General features: G+C 30.4%; 1 protein-coding gene across 5 annotated transcripts in view; it reads left to right on the top strand.

The window, feature by feature from the left end:
- LOC145279813 (uncharacterized) overlaps positions 1-26,154 on the top strand; it is a 254,115-nt gene that overhangs the window by 180,860 nt on the left and 47,101 nt on the right. For all 5 annotated transcript variants that reach the window (XM_080131179.1, XM_080131176.1, XM_080131178.1 and 2 more), the window contains one exon: positions 24,798-24,936. In XM_080131179.1, coding sequence (XP_079987305.1) covers positions 24,817-24,936 — 120 coding nt within the window. In that variant the 5' untranslated portion in view covers positions 24,798-24,816. The remainder of the gene's footprint in view (positions 1-24,797; positions 24,937-26,154) is intronic.

The following is a 26,154-nucleotide window of genomic DNA, read 5'->3' as shown; positions in this document are numbered from 1 at the left end:
ATTTCGTTTCATTAACTCGTATCCTTGGGGTGTTTTATCGCTTTGATGAGTGGTGACCCATTTTTAATGAAAAAAGTAAAATAAAATCTGGAAAAAAAAAAATCAAATCATTTTTCCATCGTTAGTTTTTTTTCTTTGCCTTTGTTTTCTTCAGCTATCAATATTAGCTGAAACATTTTTACCAATCAGCTAAATAGTATTGACATCTTTCCCAGACAAACGGCGCAGTTTTAGACGTTAAATGATGTAATGCTTGTAGGAGCTTATCCAGCAAAAGTGATGTACATATTTGTACATATCAACTGCATTGTTTACCTAGGGTAAAAAAAATGTCAATACTATTTCAATGATTAGTGAAAATGTTTTAACTAATAAAATGATGAAAAAAAAAAAAAAAAAATGATTTTATTTATCATTCTGTTTATTATAAAAGGATTTAGCAGAGTAGATGGGTGTCTGAAAACAATTTTAGTCCAAGATTTAAGATCAACGCATCCATGAATACCAAAAGTGTTCTTGACTAATTGATTCACCAAAGCTACCCAACTTTGCTATAGTTATCTTTACTTTTGGAGGGAAAATTTCATTCATTAAAGGTAAATTTAATTTATTCATCTGTATATTGTCCATAGTCTTTTTTTTCTTATTGTTCTTATTTAGTTGTATCACATAGTGTTTCTTTTTTTTCTTTATTGAAATTCAGTTTATCAAGAAAATCTATCTTTAATCTTTATTGACTAATTCCACTAATATACATTGCATATAAATATATATTTTAATAAATATTAACAATTATTTATATACTTACAGACACTAGTCTTTTATGCTTACACAATAATCAGAACTGATAATTACTACTGATTGAGAAGTTTGAACTTTGTCATAAAATTACTCTTGACTTCATAAGCTAGCGTTTTCGCTCAAGGCTATCTGCAATTAACACTAGAATTGAGGGAAATTACGTGCCTATAAATGCCAAGTTATATATACACATTACGTAACTCTTGGGTCAATGGATGTAGAACAGTTGAGGTAGCAAGTTTAGTTGGCAGGGTAAGGCCAAGAAAAACATAGGAGGATGTGATGAAAATAGACCTGAGGGATGAATAAAAACCTGGCCAGAGATAGGTTATTTTGGAAGTGGATTTCTTAAAGCTGTGTAATGTATGCCAGCATGTAAAATAGGTATTAAACTGATGATGATGATAGCAGGAATGAATTGTGGATGTTTTTAGCAATGAAATACATTAAAAAATCACAAAGAAAGATAGATATATATATAGTGTTATAATGGAATAATTCCAGGAGGAAATCCGGGTATGAGAGCTCAATGTGGTAAACAGAGCAACATAAAAATATAACATAACATATAAAAAAATATATATACAATTATGTAATTTCCGTGTTATATTTTTATTATATATATATATATATATATATATATATAATAAAAATATATATATATTATATGTGTGTATGTGGTGTATAATATGTAATCGCAAAAAATGTCTTTGTTCATTTCTGAGTTTTAACATAATACAAATAAAAAGAATTCTATTTATATATCAGTTTGTAAATCTTATGTAGAACAAGGCAAAACCCTTTGATTTCTTTTGGACTGTAGCCATTTTGTATTAATGCCAATTTGCATATAAATACAAATCTATGTCAACCACTATTGGCGGTTGTCTATTTTAGAATATGCAACACAGATGCAATAAAACAAAATGGTTTCTTTTATCTTTAGTGTCCATTGTGTTAAAAATCAGATTAAAATACACTACCTCATTAGCTAATTTGATCTACTTAAATAAAAATTATTTCATTTTTATGCATGTATGGATGGATGGACATATGGTGTGAATATGACTAGAAAATAGTTTTATGTGAAAAGTTATACATCTTTAGATATCCAAAAGCTGAGAGAAAAAAAGAGTTTTCATGTCTGAGATAACATTATGAATGAATAAGGGAAGATAATTAGCAAAGAATGAAAGCACAAGAAAATAGAAAGGAAAAGGCAATATGTAAGTGATGATACTTTTTTTTTTTTACATTAGCATCACCGCTTATAAAGGCCAAGAGGCCACTCGAGGATAAGGGTTAAGGAGTGTGCAGTAGAAATTGGACAATATAGAAATATTAGTAATGTAAATTTGGTAACTTATATGGAATGGCTCATCAAAAACTTGTTTACGTTAGACTTGAAGACAACCATATTGTAGTCAGCTGGAAAGCAGGAAAACTGAAGACAATTCCATAGTCGTGCAGTTCTAGGAAAGAAGCTTTGCTCATGGAATCTACGTTTAGGTTTAGGCACAGATAAAGAGTGGGGGAAATTAGTGATAGTGTTTTTCGTGAAAGTTTAGCGAGGGGGGGGGGTGCATGGCTCTTATATAGATAGAGAATTGCATCAGCAGTGAGGTATTTACTGGATCGATAGAAGGATCCCACCATTTTTGCAGCGGCCTTGGTAACAGATTTAATGTATGTGTTCCATTTAAGATCAGGAGTAAAGGTCAAGCCCAGAAGCTTATCAAAACTTGAGGCGTCCCCAAGACAAGAGCCATTCATTTCAATTGATGCCAGATGGGGATCAGACCATTGATGATTCTCTGCTAATTATATATTGCAAAAACCAAGACAACAAAATATAAAATAATAGCATCATGCAGTGTATTTCTTTGTGTTACAATTGTTTCATAGCCATTCGGACAAATTTAAATATATTCCAAAAAATAGCTACTCTTCAGACACCAAAATTCATTTGTCATATATACATATATATATATATGAACATATTCATGATTTCTATTTTAAGGGATCAAGCAGTTGACTCACCTCTTTTCTCTATTATTTATTTACTATGGGGTGGGGGAGCTTTGTCTGGGTGTAAAATATGCTTAAATATGATATGTTAATTTGTCCAGATTTTGTATTATATTATTATAGAATCATGATTTCAAAAGTAAAAAAAAAAGTATTTAAGTGCCATCAACTAGAATCGAAACTGAAACTGTAGCATTCAAAGCTGACGATGTTACCACTCTACCAACATGACATGCATATAAAGCAATTAAAAATAAAGTAAGATGAATGTACAAAATGTTTAACGATTTTTTTTCAATTTTAGCCCCTTTTTGACCCCTTAAAAGCAATTTTAACTTGTTAAAGACCCATAAAAGAATGGCCCATAAAAAAATCCTCTCATTTGAGACCCCTAGAGCCACTCTGCGACTTTTAGTTTCAGTGGAGATAGTTTGAAAATATGGAGACAGACAGACAGACAGATAGAAAAACATAGCCGTTTATATATTAGATTTATTCATTTTTTTCGTTTACCTTCGAATTGAGTAAGTATCCCACTTTTGTATTATTGTCAGATGATAATTTTATAATTTCTTATTTTTATTTTCATTTAATATTTAATGTATTTTTAATTTTTATAATTATTTTTTCCACTGATTTATTTATTATATTGATTTACTCATCGCATCCAAATCTGAATGTTCTAAATTCAGTCTCTATTTATATGTCCAACTACTTCTTTCTCAATTTGTTTCCTATAAATTATTATTTACATTTTATGATATATTTGTTGATTTTTTTTTTTTCCATTTTTCATGCTACTTTTTAAAAAAACTATAATGAAAAGGTTTATTCAAATTATTTTAATTAATATTTATCTTCACCTCATACTGGTTATGTAATTTAAATGTTAAATCTATCTTTTCCAGCCTTATGTTAATATAAACAGGTTGTTAAACAGGTTGTTTTTATCTTTCAATTCCTTATAATTCCTGTATCATTCAGTATTATCGAGACAGTCTAAGGGACATAACTCGATTTTTTGCCCACATTATCATAATGAACTTATCAAAATTCCTTCATATTCTTAACCTAATATTTTGATTTTTGTCTTTAGTAAACTCCTTAATTTTAAACTTGTAGTTTTTGTTTTACTCTCTTTATAGCAATCTAGGGTCAATCCCCTGATGCAGTTGTGTTTCTCTTATTTTTCCTCTTTATTCTTGTCCTATTCTTATTTCTATCCTTATCCTTATTCCAATTTAGTTCCTTCTCTGGTCCAATGTTAAATGATGCAATATTGGTTCGGTATCTGTCCTTGAAATTACATGCAGTTCCCTCTAGGTATATCTTTTTATGAGGAAAAAAATAATATAACCACACAGGACAAGAATGCAAATGGAAATTTTACCGATGAAAAAAGAAAACAAATTATTGCAGAATGTACAAAGTTAAAACCGGGATATGCCTACCACAGATACGGTCATTAGTAAAACTTCAAAATGGACATGTTGAACCTTGTGAAGAATTTAAAGATTAAAAACAAAAGCAAAAATACATGAATCCTTAAATAAATATAAATAAGGTATTCAAAAAAAAAAATTAACAATCCTAACATAATAGTATCAGCAGAGAAAACAATGAACATATACAGTATGAACTTTGAAACATATAATAAACTTATTTTGAGTGAACTAAATAAAAATTATAAAAAGGTAACTGAGGAAGATCTTTATAACATCAACTTATGTGAAAACATTAACATTTAAGATAAAGTAGAAAGATATACACCACTTAACCCACAGATTTTATTGAAAGATCATAAACCAAACTTCAGCAATAAACTCAGCATGAGATTAATTACACCATGTGTTTCTGATTTCGGTAATACTAGTAATAAGATATTGGATAGAATTTTACCTACTTTAAAATCTAAAATCCATGGATTTCTTCTGGTGAGGTTATAGATTTAAGTTCAACGATTTGACCTTTGAGAACTCTACCAAACTCCTCCGACAATTTTGGGTCTAAATACTTGAAATTTTAGATATAGGTTACTTGGACTTGGATCTAACTTAATAACTTGATTCGAGCCCAAAACAATAAATGTTAAGGGGTCATAATAAGGGTCAAAGTTAAAAAAGATTGACCTCTGCGGTCTCTACCATATTACTCGGACAACTTCTAGTCTAAACATTTGAAATTTTACATAAAGGGTATTCAGAGATAGGGCAAGCTTTTTAATCGGTTTGGGTCGAAAATTTGAGCTACAAATATATAAATGTATGTATGTATGTTTGCATGTCTGCCTAAAACTTTTGACAGAGGTGACAGATTTTCACAAGATCAGTATCGTTTCAGATGACAAATACTTTTGACAGAGGTGACAGATTTTCACAAGATCAGTATCGTTTCAGATGACAAATACCGAAAAATTGGCTAAAGCATTAATTTCTTCACCCTCAATTAGGCACTTTTCTACAGGGAGGTGTCGCTTTTTTTACCGATATTTTCGAAAGTCATCCCCTCTTTTCGATTGTCTAGCTTTAATTTAAACTTAGTCACTTCCGGTTTGGCTATGGTCGTAACAGCAAAGACGTCAGGTTTTTTCCCCCATTCTTTTCCTCCTTCGCGGTACGGGTTTGAGCCTGTCTTCCTACTATTACTTTTTTTTGCTCAACACACACCTCCAAACACCTGGGCAACGCCGAGCTGAAATGCTAGTACATCTATAAAAGTGAAAGTGTCTGTCTGTCTGTCTGTCTGCCTGTGTACATTTCCCTACACAATAACTCTGTCAATTTTCAGTCTGCAGACTCGAAATTTGATATAGAGCGTAGTGAGATTGGGGAAAATCTTTGTAATCGGTTTTCAGCCAGAAATTTGGCTGTTAAGGGGTCAAAGTGCAATGATTTGACCTTTGAGAACTCTACCAAATTCCTCCACCAATTTTGGGTCTAAACACTTGAAATTTTAGATATAGTTTCCTTGGACTTGGATCTAACTTAATAACTTGATTTGAGCCCAAAACAATAAATGTTAAGGGGTCATAATAGGGGTCAAAGTTAAAAAAAAAAATTGACCTCTGCGGTCTCTACCATATTACTCAGACAATTTCTAGTCTAAACATTTGAAATTTTACATAGAGGGTATTCAGAGATAGGGCAAGCTTTTTAATCGGTTTGGGTCGAAAATTTGAGCTACAAATATATAAATCTATGTATGTATGTATATCTGCCTAAAACTTTTGACAGAGACAACGGATTTTCACAAGATCAGTATCGTTTTGAAACTCGACCCTTCAGACGACAAATACTGAAAAATTAGCAAAAAGCATTTTCTTCACCCTCAACTGGGCACTTTTCTACAGGGATGGGTCACTAGTAAGAAATACGAAAGTGGGATACTTACTTAATTCGAAGGTAAATGAAAAAATAGCTAAATAAATAATAGATAAATAAAAGAAAAAAAACAAGGTCAGTCAATTGTTTGATCCCTTAAAATAGGGATTATGAATATGTTCATATATATATATATATATATATATATATATATATATATGACAAATATATTTTGATGTCTGAAGAGTTGTTATTTTTTGGAATATATTTAAATGATATAATGTTTAAATTTGTCCGAATGGTTATGAAACAATTGTAACACATAAAGAAATACACCTTATGTTCTTATTTTATATTTTGTTGTCTTGATTTTTGCAAAAATATTATATGCATGCTCAATTACCAAAACCGATAATCATGAAGCTTCATTTACTGATTCAATTAATATTGACTTTTATTTTATTAGTATATGAACATTACCGAAATTTTGATATATATATATATATATATATATATATATATATATATATATATATATATATATATAAATTTTGGTTAAAAAATACTAATATGATATATTTCAGAATTTAAAATAAAAACTTTTTAAATGGAATTATAAATACTAATATTTTATAGATAAATTTCATCCAGATAAAACTGCTCAAAATTTGAAATAGAAATCAGTATATGAAAGGAGTTAAATTTTCCAAATTATGATTTACAACATTCAAGGAAAACAAGATAATTATTTCCTTATTCCATTGACTTAAAAAAATTTTTTTTCTTTTTTCATCAGAATATAATCTTTTGAACATTACTTTCTTTCAAACTTTGAAGCTTTGTTTTTGTGCTAACCAGCAAAATTATATACATAGTTTATGTAAAATTTCCTTTGCTAACCGTTTTTCCATTGATGAATAAGGCCAAATTTTTTTAACTCCATGGAATAAGAAAATGATTAAATTTACTTTGTATTCCTTGTGCATGAACAATAAATGTAAACTAGTGAGACCTGTGGAAATTCCACAGCAGACTCTTTCATATGTAATATATTGATGTTGGCATTCTAAAGATGTTCAGCATAAATGGAGATGCCCTCCATTTATGCTCTTGTGTTAAAGCCTGGTCGTAAAATATGCTTAAATATATTTTAATTCCTGCAAATTTTGTATATATTATTATAGTCAATTTTCTATCTATTCTTATATATCATAAAGTTGTGATTTCAAAAATAAAAAAAAATATCCATATGACTTGAATGCATCAGCTTGAATCGAAACCAAAACTTATGAAGAATTCTTGGAAAAATTATTTATTACAGGAAATGGAAGGTCATAACAATTAAACCACAGTCACTCGAAAGAAAAAAGGTGTAAGTGTGACACATCGTATTAATATATAGATAATAATTTGTAAAATTTTAACTCCCTTCATATATATATATATATATATATATATATATATATATATATATATATATATATACTGGTTAGTTGCATTCCATTGACAAAAGGCAAAAATCGTCCGCACTGGTCATTTCATTTATTTTTTATTCTAGCAAGGTGTTGCTAGTCTCTTTTTTTAGGGAGGTGGGGGCTGGTTGTCATCTTTAAAGTGAAATTTTGTGTTTCTCTCTACCTGCCACTCTATCTATATAGTTATCTCTATCCCTCATTCTCTCTATCTCGAGAAAGAGAGAGGGATAGATAGACATATTGAGATAGGTAGATAGTGCTGTCTTTCAACCCAAGTTGCTATTTCCTTGTCTAACTTTAACCCATTTCCTATTCAAGTTATTTTTACCTTTTTTTTTTCTTTTTTTTTTTGTTTAGCTGTTCCATTCATTTTCACCTTCAACTTTATTCTGCCAAATAACTTCTTCCTACATCCCAATGGACTTAACAAATATTTGGAGAGTGAAAATTTCTTATGAGCTGATTAGATAGAACAGAAGAGATAAAAGAAAAAGAAAACCTCCATTAATCTTACATGAAATTACAAACTTCAATAAATAATATTTTTATTATACAAAATGGTTTGTTTAGTATGTGTTTTTCTTGGCCTTAATTAATTGTAGAAATGTTGTCATTAATATCTAGATCATCATAACCTCTATCTATCTATCTATCTATCTATCTCTTTATATATATATATATATATATATATATATATATATAAAGAGTGTAGCCATGAACAATTGTGGCTTTTTTATTATATTTAAAATATTTTAAAATAAAAATATGACAAAAGGCTGAAAAACCCACAATTGTTGATGGCTACACTTTGAAATATACATTTCTTTCTCTCATTGGAACTACACAACCATCACTTTAAATATATATATATATATATATATATTATACATAATCAATTTTTATACCTACAGACACTAGTGTTTCATGCTTCCACAATCATCAGTGCAGGAAGTGACGATTGTTACTGGTCGAAGAATTTGAACCCTGCCACAATCACCCTTGATTTCATTTGCAAGGAACGTTACCCCTAGGCCACTGCATATATATATAATCACACCATCCGGCATTGCCAGATCTTCAAATTTATTTTAATTTGCTTTATTTTAATTCATGCAGATTTCATATTTATTATTATAAAGCCAATTCTCTATTGATTATTATATTGTACCCAATATATAGTAGTGATTTAAGTTAAAAAAAAAAAAATGATTTGGGTGCCATCAGTTGGAATTGAAACCAAAACATGTAGCTCTCCAGCATTATTTGTTACTATCTCAGTCTACATGCATATCAAAACTTTAAAAATTAATGTAATTGAACATAAATGTATATTTACACATGCATAGAAGATGCACGTTTAGTCGACTTACACCTGCTAAGTTCCAATTTTGACCCCTTAGTAGCTATTTTTACCGGCTAAAAACCAAATTGAATATGTTCCACAGGCCCAAATCCCCTATATATCAAGTTTCAAGTTTGTAGACTAAAAATTCAGAGTACTTTGGTAGAGACCGTTCTGTGCACACAGAGATAAGATCGCACACGCACACACACACACATACACACACATATATATAAAAAGAAATAATTGTCTGAACACAACAATTTGTTTATAACTATTCAGCTAACCTTTATATTGTGAAAAGCAAGGAAATTACGAAACAGTCATTCAAATACTGCAGGTAATATAGTCAGCTCAATAGGAGATATCTTATAGAGCTAGAGTAGAATAAATAGAAGATAAAGAAAATTACTTTAAGATCATTTACATGTTCCAAGAATTCAAATAAAAACAACTTTATTGTATTATTTGAATTCTTCGAACTACTGTTCTTATCTTCAGTGTCATTTTCACATCATATAGTAATAATTAGTAATAAAAAGTGATATTTATAACTAGAAATAAAATAAGTTTATGGTTCCTAAAATTCATACTAGAACAATGCAATGTTTAGAGTACTTAGAAAAATCAATCGTAAAAGTGATCTTTTCTGAAAGGTGGAAGGTTCAATTCTCAGTGTGAGCGACCGAAAAATGCAAAGCAAATTACTCAGGACCTGTATCCAGTCATGATTGATGGAACAAGAGCATGCTACCCCCTTGAAGTAAATAATGGGTACCGTTTGAAATTCCGTCCAGATTCCTGAGTTCAACAGAAACATTCCAGAGTTCAACAAGATACACCTGAAGGTCAGAGGTTACATTGACCGAAACATTGTGAAACTCACACTCGAGATGAGAATAGTAGTCTGGTTATTCATATTATTGGGATTCTTCAATCTTCATCTCAAATTTTCAGAAACGTTATCCCAACTTAAATTTGTGTACGATCGTGTCAGACATAATAACTTTATTAATATACAATCACATCATAAGCGGGGGGGGGGGGGGGCACCAAGTTAGCATTTAAATAGGAGCATCATGACTGATGGATTTATACAGCAAAGTGATAGGGTAACTCAAGTTCATACAGTAAATTGAAAAACTAATGTAGTTAGCAAAGAAAAGTCTAAAGTAGTATATACATTTTTGACCCGGATTTATACGATTGCTATATTTTTTCAATATAGACCAACTTAGAGTATATATATTTCTAGATTTAACTATGCCAGTTATGCTTTTCTTTATTTAGTTCTAAGACTACACACACACATATATATACACACACAGTATATTCTCACCTGTTCACTGTTCCCCATTCACAGTTCAGCATATTCGCAGGTTATGCTCTTAACCCTATCGTATTGTTGGCCGGCATACTAAGCTAGCATCATAACATCATAAAAACGAATGCTCAATAAACAATGTTACCAATTTTAGCAATTTAGTGGTTTCCTCAGCTAGATCTGGATATTTTCTTTGGAATATAGCAGGTAAATCTTAGATCTAGCAGCTGTTTTTTTTTTTTTTTTTTTTTTTCCCCCCTTCTAAAATCTGAAGATTTCGTTTGCCAGTAAGTGTTTGAAAAATTTCAAACCATAAAAATAAACAAACATTAATTAGTTTGGAGGATATGCACACCAGACAGCGACCAGGTCAAGACAGGCAAAAAAAAAAAAGTGTTTCGGAAGCATTTAGCACTGTATAATAATCTCATATATAGACGTTTTAAAACTGCATCCAATATTTGCGGTTTTTAGCTATCTGCATCTGAATAGCGAAGAAATACTGTGTATGTTCGTGTGTGTGTGTATATATATATATATATATATATATATATATATATATAAAGTATAAGAAGGTCATAACAATACAGGGAACCGGCTGTTGTATTGGTGTGACGTATGGACAGATGAAAGAAGGCCCTGTTTGTTTTTATGTTTTTTTGTTTTTTATCTTTGTACATCCGTTTATTTTTCAAGATATACGAAGATAAAAAAAAAAAACTTTCATCTCTCTATTTTTGTTCATTTGTTCATCACACCAATACAACAGCCGGTTCTCTGCATTGATATAGCCTTCTTATACTTCTCCATATCTATTTACCATCAATGCTCCAAGCAAACTACCTTTCTCTGTTATATATATTCCTTTTGATTCTACAAAAAATATATATAAATATATTTTTTATAATATCAACCAAATTGTCTCAAATAACAAGTTCAATGAAGATATGTTCCCAGCTTCAGAGCATGTATACTAGTCAGTCGCATTCTTTTGACCTAAGAGTCCACACTCATAGTTTTATTTATTTTAAAAAAATTTTATTCCGGCAAGGAATTAAAAAAAGATAATACTAAAATTTTGTTTCGTATGTGTTTTGTTTTAATTATTTTATTGTTTTATTTTTAACAATTGTAGAAATGTTGTAAGTTATTTCCTTCCAAGTAGAGGAATAATTACTAAAATAAAACCCCAATTCTAACTTCCAGCAGGTTATTTTGTTTGAAAACAATAAGAGGGCGTGTCTTGTAGGAGAGTAAAAAGTAGACCCTGGGTTTACTTTCAGCAGCCTCGTAACTCTCACTTCCCTTATTTTGTCCTTTAGTCCTTACAATCCATGAGCAATATTTCTGACTAAGAGTGAATAATTGCTGTTTTATGGATTAGAATCTATCCATTGAACACTAACTGTTGGCTAGTTTTGATTGCGGCATGATTTATTTTGGTTGAGGGGAGCTCCTTATATCAAGTGAGCTTGTTCCACGGCAGAATGCGATTTTAGGAAACCGAACTGAAATGAAAGGATGAGCTTATTTTCTATGAGATGTGAAGTAAAGCAATTGTTCACAATGTGATCCATAATCTTGTTAAAACAAGAGGTCAGAGAAATTGGACAATAGCAAGATAGTTCTGATCTATTACATTTGCACTTGTTGATCAGAACCACAATGGAGCTGTTCCATAGAAGACGTATGCAACTAGATACAAAAGACAGATTAAATAAATAAGCCGGGGGGGGGGGGGCTTTGATAATAAGTGCGTACACCGATTGAGCAGAATATTCGGAATATTATCCAGCCCCATACTCTTCCCAGTGTCAAGTTTATTCAAGTGACTTAATTCCTTGTTTGGTGCGATTTTAATAAAAAGAAACAAAAATGGATTTAATTGGGTATTATTTTTTTCAATACCAAAATAAACTGCTCATTATGATTACTTCTAATTAAACATATATTCAGTTAAAAAATAAAGTGATACAATAATTATGTTTACTAGCGATACCTGTGGAAATTCCACAGCGACATCTTCCATATATTGCTGCTAGCATTCTGTGGATGTTCAGTGTGAATGGAGACTTCGCGATATTATTGTGATCCTTTTCTTAAAACAGTAAAAGTATTTATTTAAGTAATCTGGTATATGTAATGTCGGAATATATCTGGTTATTATAGTTTATCTTAAATATTCTTATAGGAGTCTGTGACATTTCCATAGTATGAACGCTCAGTGCAAACAGAAACCTCACAATATCATTATAGAATCTTTAGACTAAACAGATACTACCTTTGAGTCCCAGCTAGAAGATCAAGAAGGTATATTTAAGTTTCACATGCGGCCTAAAAGTAACTTTTTCTTTTTTTTTTTTTTACATTGTGTCTTTGGTGATAGGGAGATCTTACTTATTAAAAAGAGGGATAGAACATACTACGAACGTTAAATTAGCATATCTATATACTAATTTAATGTTCGTAGTATGTTATGACCTTCTATCATCCTTTCTCTGTTCTCATCTTGGGTGTCATTTTCACGACGTTTTAGTCGATGTAACCTCCGACTTTCTTCAAGTGTATCTTGCCAAATTCTGGAATATTTCTGTCAAATTCAGAAATTTGGACGGAATTTTGAAAGAAATAACAGATTATTCAAAATAATGAATAACTAATCCTTATCTCAAAAATTAAGAAATGTAATCTCTTAACTTCTATCACATCCGTTTTCTCTCACTATATTGCTTGACTTATCCCCCATTATGATTTTATATGCTTTTTATTGCTTTCACTTCCATCTCTCTCTGTGTGTTTATTATTAATAATCAAAGGTAAAATGTAATGAAGTTATAAAGAAAAGAAAATATCACTGCAAGAAGTAATACTATTCAATCCATAGTTTGGGAGAAAAAGAAACTGTCTTTGAGAGATACCTGTTCATCAGTTTGATCCTAGGAATCAGCTTGCCCTTGGTGTTGCAGGTTGTATGGTTGTTGTCTTTCTCAACTGCACTCTACACAAAATAGTCCATGGGGGTTGCAATCAATGGAGCTGGGAGGCTAGATGTTGGGACTGTTGAAGTTGTGGAAGTTCTCAGACAGCCACTTCTGGGTTTTGCCAGAGATGTGATATGGAAACAATTCTTATTGCTACACATGTAGCCTTCTCACAACTACTAACCTCTTCATCTAGCATTTGATAACAATGGACAGTCATCTGAATTTAGTTGGAGTCACTTTTTGGACATTTAGGGTGGCATGACATTGGCCTTAGTTGGAAACATACTTAAAGACTATCACAATTTAAGGAAACTTGGTTTTCATGATGCAGACAAATCTGCAGGTTCTAGATTAACCACTTCTCTGAGAAGAACCAGAGCATCCCTTGTTCGATTGAGTGCTTGACCTTGTTGAAGTGTCTCTTGGCATTCATAAAATAGTTTTGTTCTCTTAAGCCTTGACGATGAATAGTTGGCTTTTGCGACTCTTTTATGAGAAATAGCAAAGATGATTTAATGAAATAAACTAATTTAGACTCGGAACAGTCCACGAAAGCAAACCTGAGCCTTTAGCCGATTACTGCACCGTTAGGTGTATCAGAAAACGGCTATTAAGAACTTTAATAATTCAACTTATTATCTTTTGAAGCTTATAACAACTTGAAAAATGTAATTCAAACCCTAATTTTTTTCAATTAAAGGAGCAAAGACCAAATTAAAAAAAAAAAAGTTTTAATAGTAAATTATGCAATATTTGTTTTTTTAAATCGGTTTTCTTTAAAAAAGATTTAAAGAAAATCAACATATTTTTACTTGCTTCGATAAATATATGTATATATAAATGCCAAAAAATCACTTACCTATAAAAAAATACTATTAAATGGGTAGTTCCATTCTTCATTGTTAAGAATTTATCCATATTTATATTTTAAATTCCATGTATTTTTTAAATAAAAGGAATTTTTAAAGCGAGGGTCGTAGAAAATCGCATTTTTGTAACGTGTTTTGCGACATAAGCTTAAAGGCTGCTGCTACTACTTTGAAATTTATCCAATATGTATTCGTCAAAGGGACATAATTAATGTCTTTTTTTATTACGTGCTGTTAACCAAAATTAGTATTTTTGGTTCTCCGTAGTTAAAAAAAAAGACACACACACACACACACATTCACTTCTTCACAAGTTTTTCCCCTAAAACAAAAAATCCAGTTGACCGATTTTTTTTTTGTTTTTTTAATTCTCTTAATGAAATACAGGAGTTTTTGATTGATATATTTTAATACTTCTTTATCGACTGAATTTTTTTTTTTAAATATCTAAAAAAAGAAAACATTGAATGAAATAGAAAAAATTGCCGTCAGCAACTTGACGATATAAGCATAACATGAGCTTTCATTTAAAAACAAAAAAAAAATCAATGTGGTTATAAAAGAAAGTGTTTTACACTTTGGATTTTACAGGTAAATTTCAAAAAAACACTTTTTTTGTTTTAAATTAGAATATTTTATTTATTGATCTTTTATCTTCAATTTGTGATATATAAAACTTTGGTACATAAATTAATTATTTAATTTTTAATAGACATTTCAAAATGGGGGAGGGGTGAATTTAAAAAATAACGTTTGTGTAAAATATTATATTCGGTTTATTAGAAAGAGCATAAGATTTCACATTGATTCTGAAAATATCGAAAAAATTGAACCAATAGAAAATTTTTTATAGATTTTGAAAGTTTAAAAATTGAAAAATATTTAACTCGTAAATTTCAATTGATTTCATTACGTAAAAGAAAAATGGCTGCATGAAGGCACGCTGGCATTTTGTAAACACTTTTTTTGTTTTTTTAAATAAAAAATAATATTTCTATTATTTTTTAAACAACTTTAATAATTTATTTTGGAAGTGTATTCCATACAGAAAATAAACAACCCATTTTAAAAAGAGAAATTATGAGTTTTTTATATTTTATTCGCAGTTTTTTGTTGGGGGTGTCAAAAAATCCCCCAAATTTCTGATACACCTACTGCACCGTATCGTACCGAATCAGCACGCAGGTTGAACCGATTTCCTCTAAAATATAAAATTTACATGTTGTCCTCCGTGGCATGTATATTCCTGTCAGTGGAGATGATGCCATTACATTTTTGCAGCTTTTACAAGATGTTAGCATCCTCCTACATACAGCACCTGGTATTCTCAAATGGTCACTCATCTGGTAATTTTTTGGTTTTCTAATGAGAACCGGTGTATCAACATGACTATGCCATATATAGCTGGTTAGAATCAATTAAGTAGGTTAAATAACATTAAAATTCTGTAATTTTGAAAAAATGCAGCAATTGGTTGGCCATTTTAGATCACATAAAGGTAGGTTGTGATATTTATTATTATTAAAGTATTAAAAATAACAGATCCATGTATATGCTTAAACATTTACTTCACAAAGAAAAACAAACTCTTTTTTCGTATCTCGTCTTCAATTCATTTTACAACTATAAACACTTACAATAGTAATCAAAACAGAAAGCCTTCAAAATAAATATTTAAATAGAATGACATCTATTTATTTTATTTGCAGACTGTTATCCTCATCTTCATTGTTGTTGTTTCACCACATTTCGGCCAATTATTCCTGTAGCCTTCTTCAGGTGGTTAACTGCGACAGGATAAGAATGCTCAATTTCTTAACTGCATCCTCAGTAATTACTGCCTTCCATAGTTTTTGTTGTCTCACCACGTTTTTTTACTAACTAATCCTCCGGCTGGCTTTGGGTAGGATTGAAACTGTTATCTTCAGACAATGCTCACCTGGAACCATAGATTGGATAGAGATTCAACACCTCTATCCAATCCACCACGAGCCCCGAAAGGCGATCAAGGTTGAGATTTTTGGTTTTATAAATTCAAGTATTCATTCTTATCTGGTCTTCCATCATCAGGTCAGCATTCCTATCCCATTGCAGTTAACCACCTGAAGAAGGCCAGAGGAATAGTTGGCTGAAACGAAGTTAAACAACTATGAAGATAAGGATAATAGCCTGCAAATAAGATATACAAATTACTTATCTCAAAAGATTCCAATAAAAATAATACTGAATGACACTGTTGTTTTAAATAGTGTTTATATTTAACAACAAGAACATAAGACAGTCACGAAACTGAACACCCCCATCTGACAACATGAAGATGAGCCAAAGTATTATCTAAGCCTTACTTCTCAATATTGTATGAAGTATTCCCAAAGTTATGTCATGGAAGCGTTCATAACTCAAAAACTGTTTACCTGATCAGGCTGAAATTTTGCTTATTGGTTACGGTTATCAAAGAGCACCAGATGCATACATCAAATTTGGAAAAATCGAGTCTCTATGGTGAACAGAATCCAAATTATTGCTAAAAGCGACTTTCATCTCTTCTGTGACCTTGATTTTTTTTTTTTTTGTTTTTACCTAAATATCACAAAATTTAATCAGTTCCATGACCATGATGGATATTTTCACCAAATTTGTTAACGATTGGTCAAGTAATGTCGCAAGGCTGAACACGAACAAACTTCATTGAAAAACATAATCTCTATCTTGGAATTAGTTATCCAGTTATTTGACATTTTTATTTATCTGTTTAGATAAAGTCAGGCTATTATTAAACAATTATTTTCTAAATAACTTTCTTGTAAGCAGTTGGCCATGATAATAAGTGCTGATTGCATACAATTCAGAAAAACAGTGACTATTTTTCCAAGGTTTTTGTTTCAAGCATATAATTTGAGGGATTGTTATATATATATATATATATATATATATATATATATATATATATTAGTAAGTTATAAAATATACATGGCGATTAAGCTACACTGAATGAAACACAAAATATTCAGTGTAGCTTGATCGCCATATGTATTTTAAATTTATAACTTACTAACTAGCTCTACCTACGTATTGAGCACTTTTGAAGTAAATACTGGAAGTTTACGCATAAATTTATACTTTTGTATATTAATCTTATGCGAGTAAATGAAGTAGTTATATATATATATATGTCTAAAGAAGCTTGGAGTGGGATATATATGGTGTCTCAAAAAATTCACTCACTTTTAAATGACGATAAAACCTTTGTGTATTGTTGTATAGAAGGATTATCACATGGAGATATGTGACATAAAAAGTAATTATTATAGAAGAAGAATACAATGTTTCATACCTTTTCTTTCTCCAGGAGTTCTTCTATCTTCACTGCTGGGCTCTGTGATAAACATGCAACGACCAACACCATAACCAATTAAGACACCTGTTTTTTCTTCTTTTGTGAAACCACAGAAACGACGTCTTTATATTTTAAAAATATACATTTATTTCGGTTATCTTAGTGGTCTTCACAAGAGTCTGTTTATGTGTCTACATGCTTGTTTTTTTTCTAGCTTCGCTTCTCAGACTTTGAGAGTGTCTGTTCACTTTGGTGACCAAACTTAAACTTCCCAATCTAATCTTATTGACCTGTCAGTTCCATTATACCATCATCAAAAGCTCCTAAGGTGTGACCTCTTCACATATGCAACTGTTGAAGGTCATTTTGTTTATATCTAACTTAGTTAATTTATGTAAGCATCTTAAGCTAGAACCCATTTTTACATTCATGACCAATTTATTCTCTAAACAATAAATAACTTCCAATATAAACTATTTTAAACAATATCAATGGGTAGGTAGATAAATAATAGCTAATTTAACTTTTAACTATTTAGCTATTATCTAACATTATGAATATAGTGAAATGGAATAGTTTGAATACAGAAGACAAATGTAATTGAAGAATCGTGTTCGCAAATGTTCAAATTGATAGCCATTTATTGTCAAGACAATGTTTATAACAGTTAAAGTGTGAGTACATTTTTTTTTGTTACACTGTGTGTGTGTGTATATAAAAGATAAGGAATAAAAGTTACATAGAATTTTATATCATCAGATCAATAAAGAGAAGAAAAGGGGAAAAAATGTCTTTAGGCTATGACATTTCAAAGCTAAATTCTTTTCATCAGAGAAGAACCAACATTATAAAAAATAAAGACTGGCTTAAGAACATTTAGATTATAAAATATATATATATAAAATATATATATATATATATATATATATATATATATATATATATATATATATACACATATGAATAGGAAAATAAATGAATAATGGAAAGGGAAAAAAAATAAGTATTTATTGGTAGGAGATAAAATAATGGGTATCATTTAAAAAAAAAAAAAAAAAAAAAAAGAAGAAGAAACGCTGAAAAAAAATAAAAAGTTCGGGGTAGGGGAAAGATTAGATAAGACAGACGGAAATATGATGAGGAGTAAAAATGAAAAATATTTATAATGAAAGTAAGAAAGAAGTTATAGGTTGGAAATAAACAGAAAAAAAGTCGAAAACTTTATAAATAGTTTATGTAAAATCGTTAAAGTGGCATTCCATTTATTAAATGGTAAATATCCAGATGATGTAAGCTGATAGTAAAATCCAGGGCAAGATTCCTAGGTAGGAAGATCCTCAAGAGAATTCTGTGTTAGCAGTGCACCCGTTGGTAAATGCGCATGTCTATATGACTTTAGATCATGTATGTATAAACGATCATCTATGTATAAATGATGCAGTATTTAATAAAAAGACAGTGAAAGAGTGAAAATATCAGATTCGACAAAAAAATAACATTCCTTAAAATTCTTTTTAAGGAAAAAATGGATCGTTTAAATTTATACTTAATTCGCAATGAATTGAAAAATGGAGTTTATATTAAAATATATATTAAAAAAAAACAACAAAAAGTAGAGAATTAAGAAAAAAAAAATTTTCTCCAGAGACCAAAGGCATAGGAAAAATATGATGTACAATCAAAAAGATGATTGCAGTAATCTATAAATATAAAAGCGAAAATGTATGTATGTGTGTATGTGTGTTCGCTTTTTCTGTATGTCAACAAAAGGCTTTTTTCAGAGAAGCGGTCGGTCGCTTCACAACTTTTAAAAACTTTTTATATCACATATAACTCGTAATATCTCACAGTTAACAATGAAGCTCGCCTGTCTATTTAATTTGCTCGATTTCAGGAAGATGAATATTCAACATTTGTCGCTCGCCGTATGTGGGGTTAGTCTTTTTCCTATAACATCTTGGGAAAATAAATAAAAAAAAGCGTTCCGCAGTAAATAAAATACTATCCCGCAGTCAAACTTGACCTCATTAACTCATTAAAACGGGCACCTGTCAAATCCAAGTAATTAAATAAATTCAAATGTGTTTCTGTTAGCATCTCGCGGTGGGGCAATGGTTAACGTCGCACGTTTTTTGTTTTTTTTTCACACTTTAATTTACAACTTTGCCTCAAGGGTTCAGGTTCGATCCTCATACTTACTTTTTTTTTTTTTTTTTTAACCCCCACACACACCTCCAAACACCCGGGTAACGCCGGGTACCCCTCGCTAGTATATAATGAAAAAAAGAAATAGAAAAATAAAAAGGAGAGAGGGAAAGAGCAGTAGAGAAAGAGAGATAGTAACATAAGAAAGAAAAACTCCAATGAAAAATAAGTTAAAATTAATGAAAGAGACACTGAAAAAGAAAAGAAAGAAAAGCAATAAGATTAAGTTAAAGGCAGTCAGCAAAAAGAAAAAGGAAACAGAACAACAAATTGAGGTGCCAAAAAGCTAACGAATATAAAACGTGTTTGAATAAATTCTCTTTTTTTCTGGTGGATCTGTAAAAATGTATCTTATTAAATTCTTTTCCCGGTGTTAATGGGGATAGTTGAAGTAGATGTGAATGAGAGGGTAAAACCTCTATCCTCTTCTTCTAAATACAACTAATAAAAGAATAAAAATCGATAAAATTTATTGAAAATAAGAATATTGTTTTAAAACCACAAACTAATATTTGGCATAAGTTACTGACTAAACAATTTAAAGTGTGTAACTTTTGTTTAAAAAACTATTAAGGCCAATGAATCAAGGGAAAATTTAGCTCTATTTTTTAAGATAGAAGAAAAGAAGAAAGATAAAGAAGAAAGAAAAGATGAGAGATATTCAGAAAAAAAAAAGCTAGATAAGTTATTCTGCAGCTTTGAAAAAAACAATTTGTATTCTAATTTTTATTTTCAGAAAGTGGATTGGCAATTTTGGGGGGGTGTTATTATTATTATTATTATTATTATTATTATTATTAAAATTGTTCTAGACTAAGCATGAAGCCACTTAATGTAAGGCGTGAAAAACAAAGTTACCTGTAAGAAAGAAATCTAAACAAACATTGTGCTCTTTCTATACAACAAAAATAGACTTCTTGAGTATTTGCAAACCACTTGAGTTCCTTCGACCATTGACTGACTGAACAATAGATGCCATTTTCTCCAATTTCAAACTGTCCTACTTATCATTTCTGCCTGTTAATATGACGAGTAACTATTTATTTAACCTTTTCACACACACACACACACACACACACACATCGTGTATATTTAGGCAGCATTTTTTCATTTAAACATTGTTAAAAACAACAGAGAGCTTTTTTATTATGTTGATGAATCCGACAAATATTCTGATCTTGGGTGTTATTAGCACAACGTTTCGGTCGCTGCAACCTGCGACCTTCTTTGGGTGTTGAAAACATGCTTCTTTTTCTCTACTAAGGAAAAGAGGGTTGGCTCTGCATTACAAGAAATTCGAACCATGGGTTTGAGGATCGGTCCGTAGATCATAAAGAAGGTTCAATCTTCAGGGGTTACTAAGATATTTTTTAAAGGCTTTCCTATGATTCAGTTTTTCGGGATATCTATACTAATTGTTAATATTAGTGAAAAATATTTTACGAAACGCAGAATCGATACCCACGCATATTTTTAAGAAGGTCGCAAGTTGCAGCGACAAAACATTGTGCAAAACACTGAAGATGAGAATAATTGTCCAATTAATCAATATAACACAAACATTCACATCTCATCTAAAAAATTAAGGATTGCAGCTTCTGTTTAGTTATACCATTTTTTACTTTTTTCAACTTTTCTGTTTTTTGGTATTAATAAATGTTCCATAGTTGGATTTTTCTCTTTGAAGCATGTCACAATTTTTATTGCTTTCGTCTTTTGTCAAGACATCGTCAGGAGAATGTGTAAGATTTGATTGTGCTGATGGGAGAATAGTGGTTAGTAGCAGTCAGAACGGTTAATGCGTGTGAAGCCGTTGGTGCCCAGTGAGGAGGTAGGGAGTGTTTGGTTTGGAGGTGAGGGCAGGGTCAGAAGGAGGAAGGGGGTTAGGATTATAAATATTCTCCAAATTTCAGTTTCTTAAAGGCTTTTGGGGGGGCATAATATAGGCACAACTTCTTAATTTGAAAAATGAAATTGAGCAAATTTTCATTAAATTTGATCCATAATCATTAGATATAGTTTTTCCAAAATTAAAAATTTTTTAATGTTAGTTTCATGGTGCATTATTCGTGTGTGACTGACTTTCTCTAACTTTGGAGAGGAGGCAGTTATGTTTTTTCTGTAAATGTTGTAATATAGCACTAGATTCTACATTATTCATGGTAAGGCGACGAGATAGTATGGTCGTTGTGTAACTAACATAACTGCTGTTTTTTTTTTATTATAGGAGTTATACTCTTCTAGCAGGCATTTAAACTTATAGATGACATATATATATATATATATATATATATATATATATATATATATATATATAATGTAAGATCTCTATCATTCCAGTAATTATAGGAGCAACTAGACTCATGAAAAAGAATTTCGAAAATTATCTCGTAAATATACCCAGTGAACCAAGTGCAAGAGATATTCAAATAATTGCACTTAAATGGACAATTAGAATTTTAAAAAGATCTTTCGTTTGGAATGTATAAGATAGCAGGTGAGTGTCTGGCATCTGGTAGCATGCCCCATCTCTAACTAGAACAAAGTAAGAAAATGGAAAAAGAAAAAAAAAACGATATATGAGAAAAGGTTGCTCAATATTTGTATAAATAAATAGGCAAAAAATAGGTAAAAATATGAAAATAATAAAAACTAAATTAAAAAAAATACTATAATACAGCTCTACTCGTTATTGAGCACTATCTTATAAACACTGTAGTTTTATTGCAATAATATGTAGTAAAAAAGCAAAAGCAACCATACAAGTATTATGTGTGTGTGTATATATAATGTCTATGTATATATTAGGTATGTGTATATTTGTATGTACAGGATATATTCCTAAACTAATTAATCAAACATTCTTAATTTTGGAATAGAGCTGCCAGGCATAAGAATGGATAACGTGGGCTATATTTAACTTAATTTATTGCAGAGAGGTAGAAGCCCTTTGTGAAAATTCAGATATGTTCGATTTTTGTGAAATTTTAATTATAGTTTTTACACGTCAATTAATAAATATTCTCTAAATTTCAGTTTCTTTAGAGTTTCTTAAAGTTTGTTTAGGGGGCATAATATAGGCACAACGTCCTAATTTGAAAAATGAAATATAGCAGAATTTCATTAAATTTGATCCATAATCATTAGATGCCAAGTAAATTAAATTCTACAAATTTCAATTTCTTCATAAGACCCCTTAAATTTTAGATGTTTTCTATAATCAAAATCATGTAATGGATTTTTACCAAAATTGGCATAAGTATTCTAGACATAAGATTTGATATTATTATATGTTAATTTTAACCTTTGTAAGGGGACGTAAAAACGGTGCAAAAAATTTGTTCTGTTTGGGGAATTTATTTTACCCGTCTTAAGGCAGGTATTCTAGTTTTATTTAAACAATAAATAAATTTATTAAGCAATAAATCGATTTAAGTGATTTAAGATGGGATGAGACATGTCTAGGAATTATTTCTCTTCTCTTTCATTGTGTTCTGCTTTGTATCGCGCACTTTAATGCACGAAATTGGCATTGGATATTCTGATTCTTTTCTTTTTAATTAAACATTCTTTTTAATTATACATTAACCGATTGTGTTGGTCTCATCTAATTACAAATCGTTTCGAAATGTTTTTCCCATCTGTTGTAATTAACAAAACACTTAAGCAAACGTTTCCATCTCCATATATGGCGTACGCAAAATGGTTCCGATCATTCAGACTCTGTTATTTCTTTGATTCGTTTATATTTTACAGGAATAATATCTGTTCCGAGTTGGTTCCTAATCTTTTGATTGTACCTATTTAAATAAGTTTCCTTATTTTGTCCATTAGTCCTCACATTCAATGGGTGATGTTTCTGACAGAGGGAAAGAATTGCTGTTTTCTGGGTCAGAATTTGTCCATTCTGCACTTATCATTGACTTTCCTTATTAGTATCTATTCTGTTGTCATATCATCCTCCTAGATATTGATTTTCCTCTTTCTTTTTTTAAAGGTGGTGGAGGATAGCATAGTATGTTCTGTTGTGATGTGACCATTACCTCCTTATTGGAGGAGGTGTGTGTGTGTGTGTATATATTCGTCATGATACCATCCTTTTACGCATTCTCTTTTTTTTTTTTGTGGAGAGAGGATAGTGCAGTATCTGTTCTGTTATAACATCCTTTCAAGGGTTACCTCATTGAGGATGGAGCAGTATGTGTTTTATTCTTTAAGCCCATCCTATATGGCATTACATTCTCTGGGGTTTGGAGTACTGTAGTACACGCCCATTATATTATTAAATATATGCTTCCTCAAGTGACATTTTTGTGAGTGTGTGTGTGTGTATATATATATATATATATATATATATATATATATATATATATAATATGCATATATATTTCTGTGGAAACATGATTTTTTTTTTTCAATTATAGTTCACCTTTTCTTATAGAAATAAGTTGTAAGAGGGTCAATATCATGAAATTTGGAATATAGACTTTTGTCATTTGTTATATATATAAATGGAAATGCTGAGTTAAATTATGTAGAACTACAAATAATTATTAAAGTTTTTTCCTTAACCCATGGATTTTCAATGAACGGCTCATCTCATCGGAGGAAATGTTATTAGCATATAAATTGAAAATTAAAGTTAAAATGATAGTATAAAAAGAATACTACAAGTTGAAACAATAAATATACAGAAACGTCTTATAAATATTGATACTAATATTTATTTGGACTTTGTTTACAGTATTATACAATCTGTAATCCTACAGCATTTCAGTATTTCATTTTATATATATATATATATATATATATATATATATATATATATATACATATATATATATATATATATATATATATAGTTCAATTATATTGATAACATGAATTAAAGAACCAATATCAATGCATGAGTAGAGCTTATAGAGAACCCCAACGAAACGTAGATCGATCCCTGGGAATTTTTGAACTGAAGGAAAATCACCAATGTCGTATGGTCCATAGCTTTTTTTCTGCAGAAGAACTTTAATCCATATAATATAATACTCTGAACAAACTGCAGTCTGTGTATTTCTTTTCTCCTTTATCTATGATTGCTATCCTAATTCTTTTCAGATAACCAGCTCATAAAAAGATGGGGCAAGCTGTTAGCAGACAAGAGAAATTCTGGGAGGCATGTGGCTATGGAAGGATTTCCGAGGTAAAGAAATTTTTAAAGGAAGGATCAGTTGATGTCAACTGGGTCTCCTATACGGTAAGTTTTATTTAGTTTCTTTTTTTTTTTTTTTCGTTCTTTTTTTTTTTTTTTTAAATAATACAAGTGACATTCCAAAAGTAAAACCTCAAAAGTTGAAGAGCTACAAACACAAGAGTGGTACCATTAAAACAAGTGACCGTTTCTGCTCCAGAATTTACTTTTCTACATAGTCACTGCTATTCTCAATGAACATTTCTGCCAGGAATTCAATGACGCATCTCTGCTTCTGCTGCACATCCATGGCAGGGGTTGCTTTCTTAGAGTCTCACACTGTCAATATCTGCATCAGGTCATGAATGCATAAGTTCAGTCATCATAACAATGCAATTTACAATTCTTTCCGATCCATTCAAGCAGAATAAAAAAAATAGGAGGCATTAATTTTGGAACCCCCTTCCCTCCCTTCGTATATTTGGAATTATTTCAAGTTAGTGTATCCATTCCATCAGTAATGATAGGTTTTTCTAGTAGTGTAATAATATTTAGATACAGGCGTGTAAAGGTGGTCATAGTATGGTAAATTTTAACAATGAAAATGGAGTAGAGAGGAACTTTCTAAGTAAAAGCTACGTATCCCCGCAGTGATATGATACATACAGAAAGCCGCTAATGACACAAATGAGCAGAAATAAAAGCCATAAATGCAGAAGGCAAATAGTCGGCCTTCACTCGCTTTCGATCTGATTATGTATTTACTATTTGCAATAAAGTAAACTTCTTTTTAAATCTATATAAATAAAACAGTAGATGTGTAATGTGTTGTTACATTTCAACCACTCAGACCCACACATTGTCTGGTACTGTTGCAGGAACAAACAAAAAAGGAAGGACAAAAAAATAAACATTTCTCTACTATTATATATTATTTAATTGGAATTCATTATTGAGATGAGTATTATTTATTAATTTATTTATTGCGGACTATTATCCTCATCTTTCTTAGTTGTTGTTTCATGACGTTTCGGCCAATTATTTCTCTGACGAAGGTCAGTGGAATAGTTGGCTGAAACGTTGTGAAGCAACAACTAAGAAAGATGAGGATAATAGTCCGCAATCAATAAATTAATTTCTCTATTTTTTTTGTTAAATGGTGATATGTATTTTTTGTATTTTGCTATATCGAAAATTGTATTACTTTAAATTGTATTACTTTAAATTGTATTACTTTAAATTGTATTACTTTAAATTGTATTATTTTAAATTGTATTATTTTAA

Source organism: Euprymna scolopes, chromosome 7 (genome assembly GCF_053919585.1).
Source record: "Euprymna scolopes isolate OS-2025 chromosome 7, ASM5391958v1, whole genome shotgun sequence".
NCBI classification, from domain to species: Eukaryota; Metazoa; Mollusca; class Cephalopoda; order Sepiida; family Sepiolidae; genus Euprymna; species Euprymna scolopes.
Note: the sequence above shows the minus strand (reverse complement) of the source record. Positions and strands in the feature narration are given on the sequence as shown.